The sequence below is a fragment of the Mobula birostris genome, chromosome 3 (assembly GCF_030028105.1).
Source record: "Mobula birostris isolate sMobBir1 chromosome 3, sMobBir1.hap1, whole genome shotgun sequence".
NCBI classification, from domain to species: domain Eukaryota; kingdom Metazoa; phylum Chordata; class Chondrichthyes; order Myliobatiformes; family Myliobatidae; genus Mobula; species Mobula birostris.
The window spans coordinates 6,814,313-6,832,372 of NC_092372.1; the positions used below are offsets into that span (position 1 = coordinate 6,814,313).

The window sequence follows — 18,060 nt, forward strand, 5'->3', positions numbered from 1 at the left end:
GGCTCTGCTCCATCATGACTGAATAAGTATCCCTCTCAATCCCACTCTGACTTTTCTCCGTAACTTTTGACACCCCTACTAATCAAGAACCATCAATCTCCACTCCTTTTGAAGGTCTCGACCAGAAACTTCAACTGTTTATTCATTTTCATAGGTGTTGCCTGACCCCCAGCATTTAGTGTGTGTTGCTTCAGATTTCCAGTATCTGCAGAATCTCTTGTGTTTATACACAATAATGGCCTCCACAAGCATCTGTAGCAATGATGTCCACAGATTCACCACCCTCTGCCCCACTATAAGAAACATCCTCTATCTAGGCCAATATTTGATGTTTTCATGTGATTTCCCCTCACTTTTCTAAACTTCAGCGAATAAAGGCCCAGGGACATCAAACTCCCTTCATATGTTAATCATTTAATTCCCGGAATCATGCTTATCAATCTTCTCTGGTTAATTTCCAATGCCTGCTTTCCAATCTTATAATTTCCCAGTAAATTTTGCTATATTGTATGCCTTCTTTATATTCAATGCAATATTTAGTGCCTATAAAAAGTATCCATCTCCCTTCAAAGTTTTCATGTTTTACTGTTTTACAACATTGAGTCACAATGGATTTAATTTGACATTTTTTTGACTCTGAACAACAGAAAAAGACTAATGTGTATTCAGTAGATGTACCTTTGGCAGCAATTACAGCCTTAACTCTGTGTGGATAGGTTTCTATCAGCTTTGCACATCTGGACACTGCAATTTTTCCCCATTTTTCTTTAGAAAACTGCTCAAGCTGTGTCAGATTACGTGGGGATCATGAGTGAATAGCCCTTTTCAAGTCCAGCCACAAATCCTCAAAAAGATTGAGCTCTGATGTAGCCACCACCATGCTTCACGGTAGGGACAGTATGTTTTTGATGATGTGCAGTGTTTTGGTTTGTGACAAACATAGTATTTAGTTTGATGGCCAAAAAACTCAATTTTTATTTCATCAGACCATAGAACCTTCTTCCAGATGTAATTCAGAGTCTCCCACATGCCTTCTGGCAAACTCTAGCAGGGATTTCATTTGAGTGTATTTCAACAGTGGCTTTCCCTTTGCCACTCTCCCATAAAGCTGCGACTGGTGAAGCACCTGGGCAACAGCTGAATGCACAGCCTCTATCATCTCAGCTACTGAAGCTTGTAACTCCTCCAGAATGTCATATGTGTCTTGGTGGCCTCCCTCACACGCCCCCTTCTTGTACGGTCACTCAGTTTTTGAGGATGGTCTCTCAAGGCAGATTTACAACTGTGTCATATTCTTTCCATTTCCTGATGATTGAGTTAACTGTACTCCAAGGGCTTAAAAATTTTCTTGTATCCATCTCCTGACTTGTGCTTTGCAATATCCTTTTCGTGGCATCAGTTGGAGTGTTCTTTTGTCTTCATGGTGTAGTTTTTGCCAGGATACTGACTCGCCAACAGCTGGACCTTACAAATATAGGTGTATTTTTGCAACAATCTGTTGTAACACCTTGACTGCACATGGTGATCTCCAGTTAACTAATTACATAACTTCTAAAACCAATTGGCTGCACCAGTGATGATTTAGTGTGTCATATTAAAGGGGGTGAATACCTCCACCATCAACTATTTAGTGTTTTATATTTGTAATTAATTTAGATCACTTTGTAGAGTTTTCACTTTGACATGAAAGAGTCTTTTTCTGTTGATCAGTGTCAAAAAAGCTAAATTAAATCTACTCTGATTCAATGTTGTAAACAATAAAACATGCAAACTTCCAAGGGGGAGATGAATAATTTTTATGAACACTGTGAACTCCAGTTATTTCCTTATTGAAAGTACCCATCTTGATAAGGCCAACCATCATGTTCTCTAACAGGTAAACATTAAAGTCATTAAGGTAATTTGTTAGATCATAACTTTTCGATATACAAATTACTTAAGTTATATTTCTACACTGCTGGGTCAACTTGTTCCAGGTAAATGTTTAATGGTTTCATAAGTTCATAAATGACAAGATTAGATCAATTGAAAAGGGGTGTTTCTCATTACGTAGTGCTTTACACCTAGTGATAACTTTTTTTTCTTTCCTTTTTTCCATTGAAAGCGCACACACCAAGGTGCTGCTCCAGAGCCTGGCTCCAAACCAATCTATTGCTCAAGCAAAGAGATTCTGCAATTGCTGGAAATTCAAAACAACACTCACAAAATGCTGGAGGAACTCAGCAGGTCAGACAGCATATATGGAGAGGAATAAACAGTTGATGTTTCAGGCCGAGATCCATCATCACATCCTGATGTTTAACTGGTGTAATCACTGAGCCAGATTCAAAAGATCAAGACGTCGAGGCCGAGAGTGAAGGACGACCCAGTGTTCAGCTCACTACTCCGTGAGACTTTACTTGCCTCAGCGTTGAATTGACTCTGCAGCCATCAGCACTGAACCTGACTCCATAACAGTGGCTTGCAGCATGGGGCTCCTGGACCAGCTGCAGCACTGAACTGACTCCATGACTGCGGACTCACTTTCAGGGACACTGCAGCTCATGTTCTGGGTGCTATTTGTTTACTTTGCATTGTTTGCACGATTTATTCTTTTTTCACACATTGAGTATTTGATAGTCTTTGTTGTGTGCGTTTTTTTCATGGTTTGTATTACGTTTCTTTGTTTTGTGGCTGCCTGTAAGTTGTATATAGTATACATACTCTGATAATAGAAGTACTTTGAACTTTGCTGAAAGGTCTAAGCCCAAAATGTCAACTGTTTATCCCTCTCTATAGATGCTGCCAGACCTGCTGAATTCCTTGCAACACACATCAAAGTTGCTGGTGAATGCAGCAGGCCAGGCAGCATCTCTAGGAAGAGGTACAGTCGACGTTTCCGGCCGAGACCCTTCGTCAGGACTAACTGAAGGGTCTACTAACTAACTGATTGGTTTCCTTCAGTTAGTCCTGATGAAGGGTCTCAGCCCAAAACATCGACTGTACCTCTTCCTAGAGATGCTGCCTGGCCTGCTGCGTTCACCAGCAACTTTGATGTGTGTTGTTTGAATTTCCAGCATCTGCAGAATTCCTCGTGTACTGCTGAATTCCTTGTTTGTCATTATGTTACTCAAGCAGCCATTCCACCATGGACCTGGAACCCATGATGCCACAAAAGTTTCAATACCAAAGGTAAGGATTTCACATACAGACGTACAGGCCTTGTTTATCATCAGAAGTCAGTAAATAGCGGGAACTTGTGTGACTAATGCTCGGTACATTCACACTTCTGTTGCAATGGCCTATCTGGTACAGCATCAGAGACAAGTTAACTCCTGACACTACACGGACCTCCTGATTAACATGTTCATACATCCAAAGTGGCCTTTACTAAAGCCTTAAAAACCCAAAATTTTGGTTGCAGACAATTCATTCTGTGTTTTTTTTAATTTAGCTTCATAGATAATGGCCATGATTTACTGCTGAGGCCATCTTCTCTCTGGGCACATGGCAGCCTTCTCAAAACATTAAATCCTCCAACTTCAGGTAAACCATTCTATCTTCCTCTCAAACTCAGAACTGGCAATCTTTATTAGTAGTAAATTATTCTCACCTATGTCAACAAGACAAAGAAGTTGGTTATCAATTTCAGAAGAATCGCACCACTCACACCCCTCCAGGGCGCCTAGGTGCGACTCAAGTAGCAGCAGTACTCTCAATGGATACGATTAGAGTTACAAAATAAATGTGGACTAAGATGTTAACTGTCCTGTGCTATCACCAGTGGGATCATCAATTGATCTGCCACCTGTCTTCAGGAGTTTTGGCCCGCTTATGATCAAGACTCCCTCGAGGTGGTGGGCCAGCAGTGCTAAAGCACCACCTCCCACTGGTGAACTTAAAAACTTGGCATCTGCCTCTGTCAGAGTTGTTGGTCACTTCCATCCAACAGATAGTCTGCTCTTCAGGTGTCTATGCAACTACTGCAGGGTTTGCAAGATAAGTATACACTGTCTGACTATCTGCCCCCCTGGACATACTTGGTCCACACCCATGCTGATCCTTTCTCTGCTGCCTCAGCTACAGCCCTGCTGGTTGACTTGATCTCTCTTCTAGTGAAGACAAGGTCATGCAGCCACTTCTGGAGAGTGAATGCAATAAACCCACGGGATTAAATATTCCTGTTTCAGCCTGATACAGCTAAAAAGCACAACTGCTTCCAAGGTCAGTACAGTCAACAAAGTTGTCTTAATGAATTTAAATGAACTATAGCTGCTTAAAACTGTCGGAAACAACACCGATTGTGGTCAGAAGCACCCACGTAGGATACCTCAGAGGAAGCGTGGGTGTAGAGCAGGGTTACAAGTGCATTTAAGGAAACTGGGTTTTAAACTCCCTATACCGACCAACTTGCAGGCAAACGTGTAGTCCCTGGTGAATAAAATCAATGATCTCAGAGCTAGGGTGCTGAATCAGAGGGACATTAGGAGAACATGTGTCCTTTGTTTCACGGAATCCTGGTTAACCCCTTCCGTACTAGATGCAGCGATTAAGATCGAACGGCTTACTATATACCGTCAGGATAGATCTATAGAGTCTCTCAAAAGCAGAGGTGGAGAAGTATGCCTCAGGGTATGGGGAGAAAGCAGGACAGTGGGATGACTGGAAGAATTGGATCAGCCTGTGATTGAATGGCAGAGCAGACCTGATGGGCTGAATGGCCTACTTCTGTTCCTATATCTTATGGTCTTATGATCAACTCTTCTTGGTGCACAAGTATATCAGTGCTGAACCAATTCTGCTCACCAGACCTGGAATATCTAGCAGTTAAGTGCTGTCCTTTTTACCTACCACAGGAGTTCTCCAGGGTCACTTTGGTAGCAGTATACACTCTACCTCAGGTCAACGTCAAGCAGGCTTTAGATGATCTGAGCAATGAGAACAACATGCACGAAACATCGCACCCTAATGCCTTCACCATCATTTCGAGAAATTTATCCAGGCCAGTCTGAAAAAATCACTAAGCAATTACCATCAACAAATCACTTGCAATACCAGAGGAAAGAACACACTGGACACCATCAAGAATGCCTACAGGGCTATTCCACGCCCTCAATTTGGGAAGTCTGATCACCTGGCTGTACTTCTACTCCCTGAGTATAGGCAGAGACTGAAGACTGCAGCACCAGCAGCGAGGACCAGGAAGGTATGGACAAGGGAAGCGCAGGAGTCGCTACAGGACTGCTTTGAATCGGTGGACTGGACTGTATTCAGGGATTCATCTTCGAACCTGGATGAGTATGCTACAGTTGTTATCGACTTTATTAAAACCTGCGTGGATGAGTGTGTGCCTATAAAGACATAATGTGCATTCCTAAATCAAAAGCTGTGGATGAACCAGGACATATGTCATCTGCTGAAGGCTAGATCTGAGGCATCCAAGTCTGGCAACCCAGGCCTGTACCAGAAAACCTGGTATGATTTGCGGAGGGCTATTTCAAGGGCGAAGGGACAACTTCAAAACTAGGTTGGAGGCAAAATTGGATGCACGGCAACTCTGGCAGGGTTTGCAAGATATTACTTCCTACAAAGCAAAACCCAATAGCATCACTGGCAGCAATGCTTCACTACCAGATAAACTCAACGCCATCTATGCCCACTTTGAAGGGGAAAACACAACTACAGCTGTGAAGATCCCTGCTGCACCCGATGACCTTGTGATCTCTGTCTCAGAGGCCAATGTTAGGCTGTCTTTAAAGAGAGTGAACCCTCGCAAGGTGGGAGGTCCCGATGGAGTACCTGGTAAGGCTCTGAAAACCTGTGCCAACCAACTAGCAGGAGTATTCAACGATATTTTCAACCTCTCACTGCTACAGATGGAAGCTCCCATTTGCTTCAAAAAGGCAACAATTATACCAGTGCCTAAGAAGAATAATGTGAGCTGCCTTAATGACTATTGCCCGGTAGCACTCACATCGACAGTGACGAAATGCTTTGAGAGGTTGGTCATGACTAGACTGAACTCCTGTCTCAGCAAGGACCTGGACCCATTGTAATTTGCCTATCGCCACAATAGGTTAACAGCAGACACAATCTCAATGGCTCTCCACACAGCTTCAGACCACCTGGACAATACAAACACCTACATTAGGATGCTGTTCATCGACTATCAGCATTTAATACCATCATTATCTCCTGGCTTTTATATTCGATTCCTTTTGAAATAAATGCCAACATTGTATTTGTCTTCTTTACCACAGACTCAACCTGTAAATTAACCTTCTGGGAGTCTTGCACCAGGACTCCTAAGTTCCTTTACATCTCAGATGTTTGAATTTTCTCCCCATTTAGATAACAGTCTGCTCTATTGTTCATTTTACCAAAATGCATTATCGTACTTTTCCCAATACTGCATTCCATCTGCCACTTTTTTGCCCATTCTTCCAATTTGTCTAAGTCCTGCTGCAATCACATTGCCTCCTCAGCACTACCTACCCTTCCACCGATCTTCACATCATCTGCAAACTTTGCCAAAAAACCATCAATTCCATTATCCAAATCACTGACAATGTGAAAAGTAGCGGTCCCAATGCTGACCCATGAGGAACACCACTAGTAACTGGCAGTCAACCAGAAAAGGCCCCCTTTATTCCCACTCACTGCCTCCTGCCTGTCAGCCATTCCTCTATCCATGCCAGTATCTTTCCAGTAATGCCACAGGATTTTATCTTGTTAAGCAGCCTCATGTGTGGCACCTTATCAAATGCCTTTTGAAAACCTAAGTAAATCTAAGCAAGGCCACTAAGAAGGTTCCAGCATGAAAGGGAGTCACTGACTAGTGGAGTAGTCGTCGGAGTACAGTGAGTCAGAGTGGTAGGGCTTTGGCTCGTCGGGGCAGGAAGTAAGTTACTTTCATATCTCTATTTTCCTCTAACTTAATAATAGTGGGTATAACCACAAGGCCAGTTTTCTGCTCTGGGTCTCAAATGGGGGATATCTGGGAGACTTCCAGTCTGGTACATCGAGCTGCAGCTCCTTAGAGACCGAGTTAGGGATACCGGAGCTCAGCTCGATGACCTTCGGCTTCTTAGGAGGTAACAGACAGGAGCTAGAGGCAGGTAGTCACACTGGGGCCACAGGAGACAGGTAAGTGGGTGACTGTCAGGAGTGGGAAAGGTGGTGGAGAGCACCCCTATGGCCATAGCCCTTAACAATAAGAGCACTGTTGGGGGAGGGGGGACCTACCCGTGGGAAGTAACAGCAACCGTGTCTCTGGCACTGAATCTGACACTGTGGCTCAGAAGGGTAGGAAATGGAAGAGGATGACAGCAGTAATAGGGGAGTCTATAGTTAGGGGGACAGATAATATTTGCTAATGCTATTGGGGAGGGTTTAAACTAGATTTGCGGGGGGGGTGGGAACTGACGTGAAGTGGCACAGGATGAGGCGGTTGGCGCACAAGTAGAGGCAGTTTGTAGGGAGATTGTGAGGAAGGATAGGCAGATGATAGAGCAAAGGTGCAGTCAGCCAGGTGTGTCTATTTTAATACAAGGAGTATCATAAGCAAGGTGGATGAACTTAGAGCATGGATCAATACGTGGAACAATGATGTTGTGGTCATTACAGAGACCTGGATGTCTCAGGGGCAGGAATGGCTGCTGAGTGTGCCAGGCTTTAGATGTTTCAAAAAGGACAGGGAGTGAGGCAAAAGAGGTGGGGGCATAGCATTGCTAATCAGGGATAGTGTCGTGGGTGCAGAAAAGGAGGAAGTCATGGAGGGATTATCTACTGAGTTATTGTGGGTGGGTCAGAAACAGGAAGGGGGCAATAACACTACTGGGGTTTTTACTGTAGGACCCCCAATAACAACAGGGACATCAGGGAGCAGAAAGGGAGACGGATTCTGGAACAGTGTAATAATAATAGGGCTGTTGTGGTAGGAGATTTTAACTTACCTAATATTGACTGGCATCTCCTTAGAGCAAGACGTTTAGATGGGGTGAAGTTTGTTAGGTGTGTTCAGGAAGGTTTCCTGATGCAATATGTAGATAAGCCAACTAGAGAAGAGGCTGTACTTGATCTGATATTGGGAAATGAAGCTAGTCAGGTGTCAGATCTCGCGGTGGGAGAGCATTTTGGAGCTAGTGATCACAACTCTATCTCCTTTACCATAGCTCTGGAGAGGGATAGGAGCAGACAACTTGGGAAAACATTTAAGTGAGGTAGGGGGAAAATTTGATGCTATTAGGCAGTGATTCCAGGCACTTATCTTCCACCTCATTCTATTCCTGTCCTCACTGACTTTTGTGGCACAGGCAGCAATCCTGAGATTACTACCCTTGAGGTCCTGCTTCTCAGCTTCCTTCCTAACTCCATGTATTCTGTTTTCAGGACCTCCTCCCTTTTTCTACCTATGTTGTTGGTACTAATATGTACCATGACTTCTAGCTGCTCACCCTCACTTTTCAGGATACTGTAGACACGTTCAGAAACATCACGGACCTGGGAGGCAAACTACCACATGGGTTTCTTGTTCACATCCACAGGATCGTCTATCTGTCCCCCTGACTATAGAATCCCCTAGTACTGCTGCCATCCTCCTCAGTTCCCTACCCTTCTGAGCACGACCGCTGTTGCTTCCCCCAGGTCGCGCTCCCCCCCCAACAGTACTCAAAATAGAGTACATTGTTGAGGGGGATAACCAGAGGGGTGCTCTCCACTATCTGACGTTCTCTATTCCCTCTCCTGACAGTCACCTTTTTATCTGTCTCTTGTAACCTTGGGGTGACTACCTCCCTGTAGCTTCTGTCTATCACCTCATCACTTACCTTAACAAACCTAAGATCGCCGAGCTGCAGCTTCACTTCCTTAACACTGTCTCTAAGGAGCTGCATCCCGATGCACCTGGTGCAAACGTGCCCATCAGGGAGGCTGGCTGTCTCCCCAAAATCTCATGTCTGACACCCAGAAAAGAACACTGGCCCTGTAGACATACCCCCTATTCTCTCAAGAGTTAAATAAGAAAAAAGAAATAATGAACTTACCTATTTACCTTGTCTTCGCCTGTTCTCACCAAAGCCCTGTTGAGCCAAAGCCTTACCACTCTGACTCAGACCACTCCCATGATGACTGCTCCCATATGACCACTCCAATAGATGGTACCCCTCTTTTATGGAGACTCATTTTTTAAAGCTCTTCACTGGACTTGCGTGGGAACATTTCTACTGCGTCTGCGCAGTACTCTAATCAAAGACTCCCGTTGAGAAAGCTTCCTGGTTTTTAAAGCTCTTCACCTGACTTGTACAGGAACACTTCCACTGCATCTATGCAGTACTCTAATCAAACACTCCTGTCAGATTCATCATATGTACCGTCACTCCTGTGCCCAGCGTCACTTTATGGACATACAATCAGTCTGTCTTATGTAACTGCTAAGCTACATGGTTCTTAAGGATACATGAGGCAAACAGCGATATTTCTTTTTCGTTGCAGCTGACAGAGATCAATTGACATGTCACCAAATATAAATGATGCCTGAAGCTCAGTGAACATAATACAGATTCACAGTAGCAGCTCCCGTTCTGTGAAATCAGGTTTGCAGGTTTGGTGAGTGGGGACAGAAGACACTCAGTACCAGTAAGTAAATAAATTATTTATTTACAGACCCTAAACATTCAAGTTACACCTGAAACCCTTCAAGTTACACTCAGTTGCTAATACTTATTTAAAATGAGCACTCAAAGTGGTGGGATATGGCAGGCACTAAACATTCAGTAACCAATTCAAGTTACACACAATGGCAAATACTTATCTAAAGTGTGTGCCTCGGCTCTCTTTACTGCACCTCCATATTTACTGTTTCCACTGTACTGTGACCCCACCCCCCCAGCCTAACGTGACTCAGAGCGAAAATAGACAGGTTGCTTTCAGCACGCCAGATTTAAACTCCACTGGCGCCATGATGTTATCAACTAGTGGGAAGAGCTGCAATGCTCCTTAAACAGGCTCATCCCTAGCTAGCAGTAGAGAGCAGCTTTCAATGAACAAATAACATGGACTCTTACTATAAGACTTCCACAACTGAGCAAACAGAATCGTAGAGTAAGAACTTCGTTTCAAACAAACTTGTTTAAAATATGTATACTACGAAAAATTGGCAAAAAATGTTTTGAATATATTACCATTTTAGTCTTAGTTGTCTCAGAGTGTTAGTAATTTAGTGATTCAACATCTTCATTGTATTCCAGTTATGAAATAAAATGTATAATAAGTAAACCCATCAATAGAGTGATTGGCACCAAAAGGCGTATGAAGAAATTCAAAGCAAACAACTCACCACTTCATGAACAGAACGATTGAATGAATCTTCCTCAGTTAGGATTAGCAAAATAATAAGTGCCATGTAGACGTGGTGGGAATTTCGCTTTTCAACATGATATAAAATTTCAAGAATTGGAAGAACCTACAAATGGAAAAGAAAATGAAGGGTCAAGGATACTTCATCCCATTTACAACCCAATCTCAATTAATTGAACCATTAATTTCCAGCTGCTATCTTAAAATAAATGAAAAATCTACAGTCAAGATACTCAGTAATTAACCTGTACAAGTTCACCCCTCCACTATCAATTCCTCACTTCAAAGTAAAAGTAAACTTATCATCTAACTACCTTGATATACTACCTTCAGGTTAATTTTCTTGCCGGCATTTACAAGAAAATAGATACAACAGAATTTGTGAAAAACTTTTACATAAACAAAGACTGACAAACAGTTAATATGAAAACAAAAAGTACAAACAAATACAAATGAATAATATATGCACAAGACGTACAGCAGATGCTGTAAATCTAGAGCAATACACACCACATGCTGGAGGAGCTCAGCAGGCCAGGCAGCATCTATGGATGGGAATAAACAGTCGATGTTTTGGGCTGAGACTCTTCATCAGTAATGCTGCGAACATTGTAGAGGCTTTGAAAGTGTGACTGTAAGTTGTGGAATCAGTTCATTGCTGAGGTGGTTAAAGAGCCCGATAGTTGAGGGGTAATAACTGTTCCTGAATCTGGTGGTGTGGGACCTTGTACCTCCTTCCTCATGACATCTGCCAGAAGAGGGCACTGCCTGGATGGTGGGGTCCTTGATGATAGATGCTACTTTCTTCTGACAGTGCTCTTTAAAGATGTGCTCAATGGGGCAGTGGGGGGGGGGGGGGCGCAGGGGGAAGGCTTTGCCTGTGAAGGACCAGGCTGTTTTTGTGGATTTTTCTGTTCCTGGGCACCGGTGTTTCCATAGGAGGTCGTGATGCAACCAGTCAGGATACTCTCCACTGTGCATTCTTTAAAGCAGAATCCCGAGCTGTAGCACAATCACTGAACCTGGATGCCAATTCCCCAATGCAGGCACATGATACATCCATGTTCACATCCTTTAAGACTAGGCTCAATGATATTACTCTCCAGGTGAAGTTGGATCCCAACAGCAATTTGATCAACCTCCCTACCTCCAAGCAGACTTTGCTGTTGCAGCCACTGAGGAGGAAGATGCTGTAGCTGGCTGTGTGCCACTAGATTCCACACTGGGATGGAGGCTGGCCCTTCCATTTGGTTTTGCTCTCCAGTTTTCGCTAGGTGAAAGACAGGCTGGATTGCATTCGTCCACAGCTACACCGTGTGATATAAGGATCTGCAGCGGGCTTATGTTTGCAGAAACATGGCTGCAGGAATAGATCCATGCACCATCAATCTATAGGCCATGACACTCAGGGACCTGGGCTAACTATTATTTTTAAAATATTATTTGTGACAGAATGATTTCTGCTATCATAATTATATGTACTATATGTGCTGTGTGCTGAGTGTGAGTGTTGTCTGTGTTTTGCACCTTGGCCCCAGAGGAATACTGTTTTGTTTGATTAAATTCATGTGTATGTTTGAATGACATTTAAACTTGAACTTGAAACTTGAACAAAGCCCATGAAGAAGTAAGGAAGAAAAACAATTCACTGTAACACAAGAGCAAATAATATCAGAGATCAGTGGCAGACCAATGAATAGCAGAGCAGAATACAGAAGCACAGCAGATGATCCACAACCAAGGATCAATGATCTAAGGAAGGGCCTGTGCTATGTCACTATATAAAATAAGAAAAAGATGCAAATATAATTCTCATAAAACAGCTGAAAGATTTCAGATTAACTCAATAAATAACTTGGAAATAAAAAGTTAAAGTCAGTAATGGTTAAAACAAAGTTCAAAGTAGACTTATTATCAAACTACACAGAGTATATGTCACCATATACAACCTTGAGATTCATTTATAAGCAGCATGCAACAAGTCACTGTTGTTCACCAGCACCATCTTGGGCGTAAAGTCAAAACACGCAATTAACTGGAAACCAAGGGTCCAAGAGAAAACAACTCAGAAACTGGCCTTTAAACCCACTGAGACCAGGCCAAAGATTAAGACTGTGAGGGGTGATTGATAAGTTTGCGGCCTAAGGTGGAAGGAGTCAATTTTAGAAAACCTAGCACATTTATTTTTCAACATAGTCCCCTCCTACATTTACACACTTAGTCCAGCGGTCGTGGAGCCATACGGATCTTGGACCTCCAGAAAGTGTTCACAGCAGGGGTGATTAATAAGTTCGTGGCCTAAGGTAGAAGGAGATGTGTCATACGGCTCTCGTTACATGCACATGCAGGTCAACTCTTTGAGTGATTATGCAGAAAGTCCGAAGTTAATAACTCATCAGGGACGATTGGTAAGTTTGTGACCTAAGGTAGAAGGAGATGAGCTATTAACTTCAAACTTTCTACATAATCACTCAAAGAGTTGACCTGCACGTGCATGTAACGAGAGCTGTATAACTCATCCCCTTCTACCTTAGGCCATGAACCTATCAATCACCCCTGCTGTGGACACTTTCTGGAGGTCCAAGATCTGTATGCTCCACGACCACTGAACTAAGTGTGTAAATGTAGCAGGGGACTATGTTGAAAAATAAATGTGCTAGGTTTTCTAAAATTGAATCCTTCTACCTTAGGCCACGAACTTATCAATCACCCCTCGTAGTTCCAAGTCTCCACATCCCCAGCTTCTGTTAGGTCTTGCCATTCATCTACAGGCTAGGTGAAATTTATAGTGGTTAATTAACATATCGGGGTTTGATCCCCACTACTATCTGTAAGGAGTTTGTATGTTCTCCCTATGACCGTATGGGTTCCCTCCAGGTACTCTGGTTTCCTCCCACATTCCAAAGACGTACAGGTTAGGGTTAGGGTTAGTGAGTTGTAAGCATGCTATGTTGACATCAGAAGCATTCTTGTAGGCCGCCCCCAGCACAATCTTCGCTGATTTGATTTGACTTGACACAAACAACAAATTTCACCATATGTCTCCACATTTCGATGAATATGTAACAAATAAAGCGAATCTTTAAAAATCTTTATCAAGCCACACATTTTTGAGAAAGGGAAAAAAGCTGGAGAACCCAGAGGAAACTTCATCGACACAGGGAGAGCAAACAAACTCCACAGAGACAGCACTGGGGGACTGGACTGAACCCAGGTTGATGAAGCTGTAAGAAACTCTGTTAGCTATATTGTCAAAAGTTCCAAGTCTGAGGTAATTGCATTATCAAAGTATATTTCTGCCATCATATATTTTCTTGCAGGCATTCACAGTAAGTACAAAGTAACAAAAAAAAGCAATAAATATCGAGAACATGAGATGAAGAGCCCTTGAAGGTCAGTCCATAGCTTGTGGGAGCAGTTCAATGTTAGGATGAGTGAAGTTAAGTGAAGTTATCCCTTCTGGTTATGGAGCTTGATGGCTGAAGGGTAATAATTGTTCCTGTACCTGGTGGTGTGGGTTCTGAGGCTTCAGTACCTTCTTCCTGATGACAGTAATGAGAAGAGAGCACAGCCCAGATATTGGGGGGGCCTTGATGAGAGATGCTGTTTTCAGAGTTCAGAGATCTCTTTGATCCCTGATACAGGATTTTGGTCTAAGATGTTCACCGATTTTGGTCTAAGACGTTCACCATCCCTTTGCCACCACAGATGCTGCTGGACCTACTATGGAGGCAGAGGCACACTACAGCTTCATGTCATAAAACACTACAGCATAGAAACAGGCCCTTCAGCCCATCTAGTCCATGCCAACCTGTTATTCAGCTTAGTCCCATTAACTCTCACCTGGACCATAGCCCTTCATACCCTTCCTATCTATGCACTTAGCCAAACTTCTCTGAAATGGTGCAGTCAAATCCACCCACACATCATCCTCGAGTGAAGAAGTTCTCCCTCATATTCTCCTTAAATATTTCACCCTTAACCTATGACTCACCCAATTTCAGTGGAAAAAAACCTGTTTGCATTTACCCTATTTATCCTTCATAATTTTGTATTCCTCCTTCATTCTCTTACACTCCAGGGAAAGAAGTCCAAACCTATTCAACCTTTCCCTATAGCTCAGGTCCTCAATTCCTAACAACATCCTTGAAAATTTTCTCTGCACTCTTATCGATCTTCTTGATATCTTTCCTGTAAATAGGGGACCAGAACTGCTCAAAATAGGCCTCACCAAAGCCTTGTACAATTTTAACATAAATTCCCAAATCTTATTGTGCAATACTCCAATTAACAAAGGTGAGTTGTGAAAAATAACTTGTTTTCATACACCACCTTCTCATCAAAATTCAAGTGCAATGAAGAACAAAATAATTGTTACTCCAGATCTAATGCAGAACAAAAAACACAATAAGATAAAGACCACAATAATAAAATATAAATACGTAACATAGCTTATATACATTGACTGATTATATGTCCATAAGGTGATGCTCGGCACAGGAGTGTCTGTACATAAGGTGACTGACAGGAAATGATAAAATAGCGGTGGTTGGGGGTATGGAGGGGTGGATTAGTGGGTGGAGGTGTTGATCAGCTTGGGGAAAGTAATCGTTTTTGAGTCTAGTGGGCAATTAGGGACTGGAACAAGACACTACACCAAATACTGACATGCTCTTGAATTTTTTAAATTGCCCTTTTAAGATGGTTTGGTATGTTCCTCTGAACCATCGGTTGCCTTAATGCTCATACCCAGTGGTTCACAAGCCACAGCAATGAGCAAAGTGACCCAGTATACAAGTCTTGCTTCTCTTGACTCTAGATTTTCTCACTCATTGAACGTTTTTGGTGGTGCCAGAAACTTTCTGTGACCCATGTGAAACACCACAGTCTACAGAGAACAGAGTAGAATTAAGACACACCACTAGATTCAGGACGTTATTACCCTACGACCATCAAGCTCCTGAACTAACATGGATAACTTCACTCACTAAACACTGAACTAATTCCACAACCTACAAGCTCACTTTCAAGGACTATATAAATCATGTTCTTGATATTAACTAATTAATCTATTATTAGTTATTGGTTATTAAATATTATTATTTGCTTATTTAACACACATAAAAGTTGCTGGTGAACGCAGCAGGCCAGGCAGCATCTCTAGGAAGAGGTGCAGTCGACGTTTCAGGCCGAGACTTTTATGTGTCTGCTGCGTTCACCAGCAACTTTTATGTGCTGCTGTGTTCACCAGCAACTTTGATGTGTGTTGCTTGAATTTCCAGCATCTGCAGAATTCCTGTTATTTGCTTATTTATTTGTAATTGCACAGCTTGTTTCTTTTGCACATTGTTGACTGTCTTTGTGTGTAGCTTTTCAATGATTATATTGTGTTTCTTTGTATTTAGTCTATACACCTGCAGGAAAATGTATCTCAAGGTAATATGATGGTAAATAAGTCCCCTGGTCCTGATGGGATGCATCCCAGGATGCTGAAGGAATTGGCGGAGGTTATAGTAGATGTGTTGGTAATCACTTATCAAAATTCTCTAGACTCTGGGCAGGTCCCAGCAGATTGGAAGACAGCAAATGTCACGCCACTTTTTTAAAAAGGATGTAGGCAAAAGACGGGCAACTATAGACCAGTTAGCTTAACATCTGTAGTGGGAAAACGCTTGAAGCTGTCGTTAAGGAAGAAATAGCGAAACATTTAGAAAGGAGGGACTCCAGACAGATGCAGCACGGATTCAAAAAGGGCAGGTCCTGTTTGATAAACTTACTGGAGTTCTTTGAGGCTATAATGAGTGCAGTGGACAAAGGGGAACAGGTGGATGTCGTATACTTGGATTTCCAGAAGGCGTTTGATAAGGTGCCGCACAAGGGATTTAAAAATAAGATACGGATGCATGGAGTCGGAGGAAGTGTATTGGCATGGATAGTGGATTGGTTAACCAATAAAAGGCAGAGAGTTGGTATAAATGGGTGTTTCTCCGGGTGGCAGTCTGTGGTGAGTGGGCTGCTGCAGGGGTTGGTGCTGGGCCCGCAGCTGTTTACCATTTACAGTGATGATTTGGAAGAGGGGACTCAGTGTAGCGTAGCAAAATTTGCTGATGACACTAAACTGAGTGGAAAAGCAAATTGTACAGAGGATCTGGAGAGTCTGCAGAGGGATATAGATAGGTTAAGTGAATGGGCCAAGGTCCGGCTGATGGAATACAACGTTGGTAAATGCGAGATCATCCACTTTGGAAGGAATAATAGAAGAGCAGATTATTATTTAAATGGTGAAAGATTGCAGCATGCTGTTGTGCAGAGGGACTTGGGAGTGCTTGTGCATGAATCGCAAACAGTTGGCTTGCAGGTACAACAGGTTATTAAGAAGGCAAACGGAATGTTGACCTTCATTGCTAGAGGGATTGAACTCAAGAGCAGGGAGGTCAAGCTGCAACTATACAGGGTACTGGTGAGACCGCACCTGGAGTACTATGTGCAGTTCTGGTCTCCATACTTGAGGAAGGATATACTGGCTTTGGAGGCAGTGCAGAGGAGGTTCACCAGGTTGATTCCAGAGATGAAGGGGTTAACCTATGAGGCGAGATTAAGTCGCCTGGGACTATACTTTCTGCAATTCAGAAGAATGAGAGGGGTTCTTATAGAAACATACAAAATTTTGAAAGCGATAGTCAAGTCACTTTTTATTGTCATTTTGACCATAACTGCTGGTACAATACACAGTAAAAACTAGACAACGTTTTTTTCAGAACCATGGTGCTACATGAACAATACAAAAACTACACTGAACTACGTAAAAAACACAAAACTACACTAGACTACAAACCTACCCAGGACTGCATAAAGTGCACAAAACAGTGCAGGCATTACAATAAATAATAAACAAGACAATAGGCACAGTAGAGGGCAGTAGGCTGGTGTCAGTCCAGCTCTGGGTATTGAGGAGTCTGATGACTTGGGGGAAGAAACTGTTACATAGTCTGGTCGTGAGAGATAGATAACATAGAAGCAGGAAAGTTGTTTCCATTGGTAGGTGAGAATAGAACTAGGGGACATTGCCTAAAGATTCCGGGGAGAAGGTTTAGGACGGAGATGAGGAGAAACTGTTTTTCCCAGAGAGTAGTGAATCTGTGGAATTTTCTGCCCAGGGAAGCAGTTGAGGCTTCTTCACTAAATATATTTAAGATCTAGTTAGATATATTTTTACATAGTAAGGGAATTAAGGGTGATGGGGAAAAAGCAGGTAGATGGAGCTGAGTTTACGGACAGATCAGCCATGATCTTATCGAATGGCGGGGCAGGCTCGATGGGCCAGATGGCCTACTCCTGCTCCTATTTCTTATGTTATGTTGTTATATGATGACATATACATACATACTTTGATTATAAATTTACTTTGTACTTTGAAACCTTTGACTGTGGAAGAGAAGTCCCAAAAACGGTTAAGGATGAAATATGCAAACAGAATAACGATAGCAAGGGTATGAAAGGTGACGAAAGTCACAAAAGTTGGAGTTTCTGGAAATCTGAAATAAAAATAAAATGTCAGCAAGGCTCAGTAGGTCAGCATCTGTAGAAACCGAAACAAAGAAGTCATTCCAGATGCAAAAGCCTCCATAAAGATAATTTGTGAGATGAAGAATGAACATGATTAATTGAAAAGGAGCACAGGATCAACCATGGGTTTGACCAGCCTGGTCCTGTTCCTACGCACTG

General features: G+C 42.7%; 1 protein-coding gene across 4 annotated transcripts in view; it reads right to left on the reverse strand.

Annotated features, from left to right (window-relative positions):
* Positions 1 to 18,060, reverse strand: part of dym (dymeclin) — a 412,200-nt gene that overhangs the window by 221,545 nt on the left and 172,595 nt on the right. For all 4 annotated transcript variants that reach the window (XM_072252184.1, XM_072252183.1, XM_072252186.1 and 1 more), the window contains exon 11: positions 10,316 to 10,441. In XM_072252184.1, the coding sequence (XP_072108285.1) occupies positions 10,316 to 10,441 (126 nt within the window). The remainder of the gene's footprint in view (positions 1 to 10,315; positions 10,442 to 18,060) is intronic.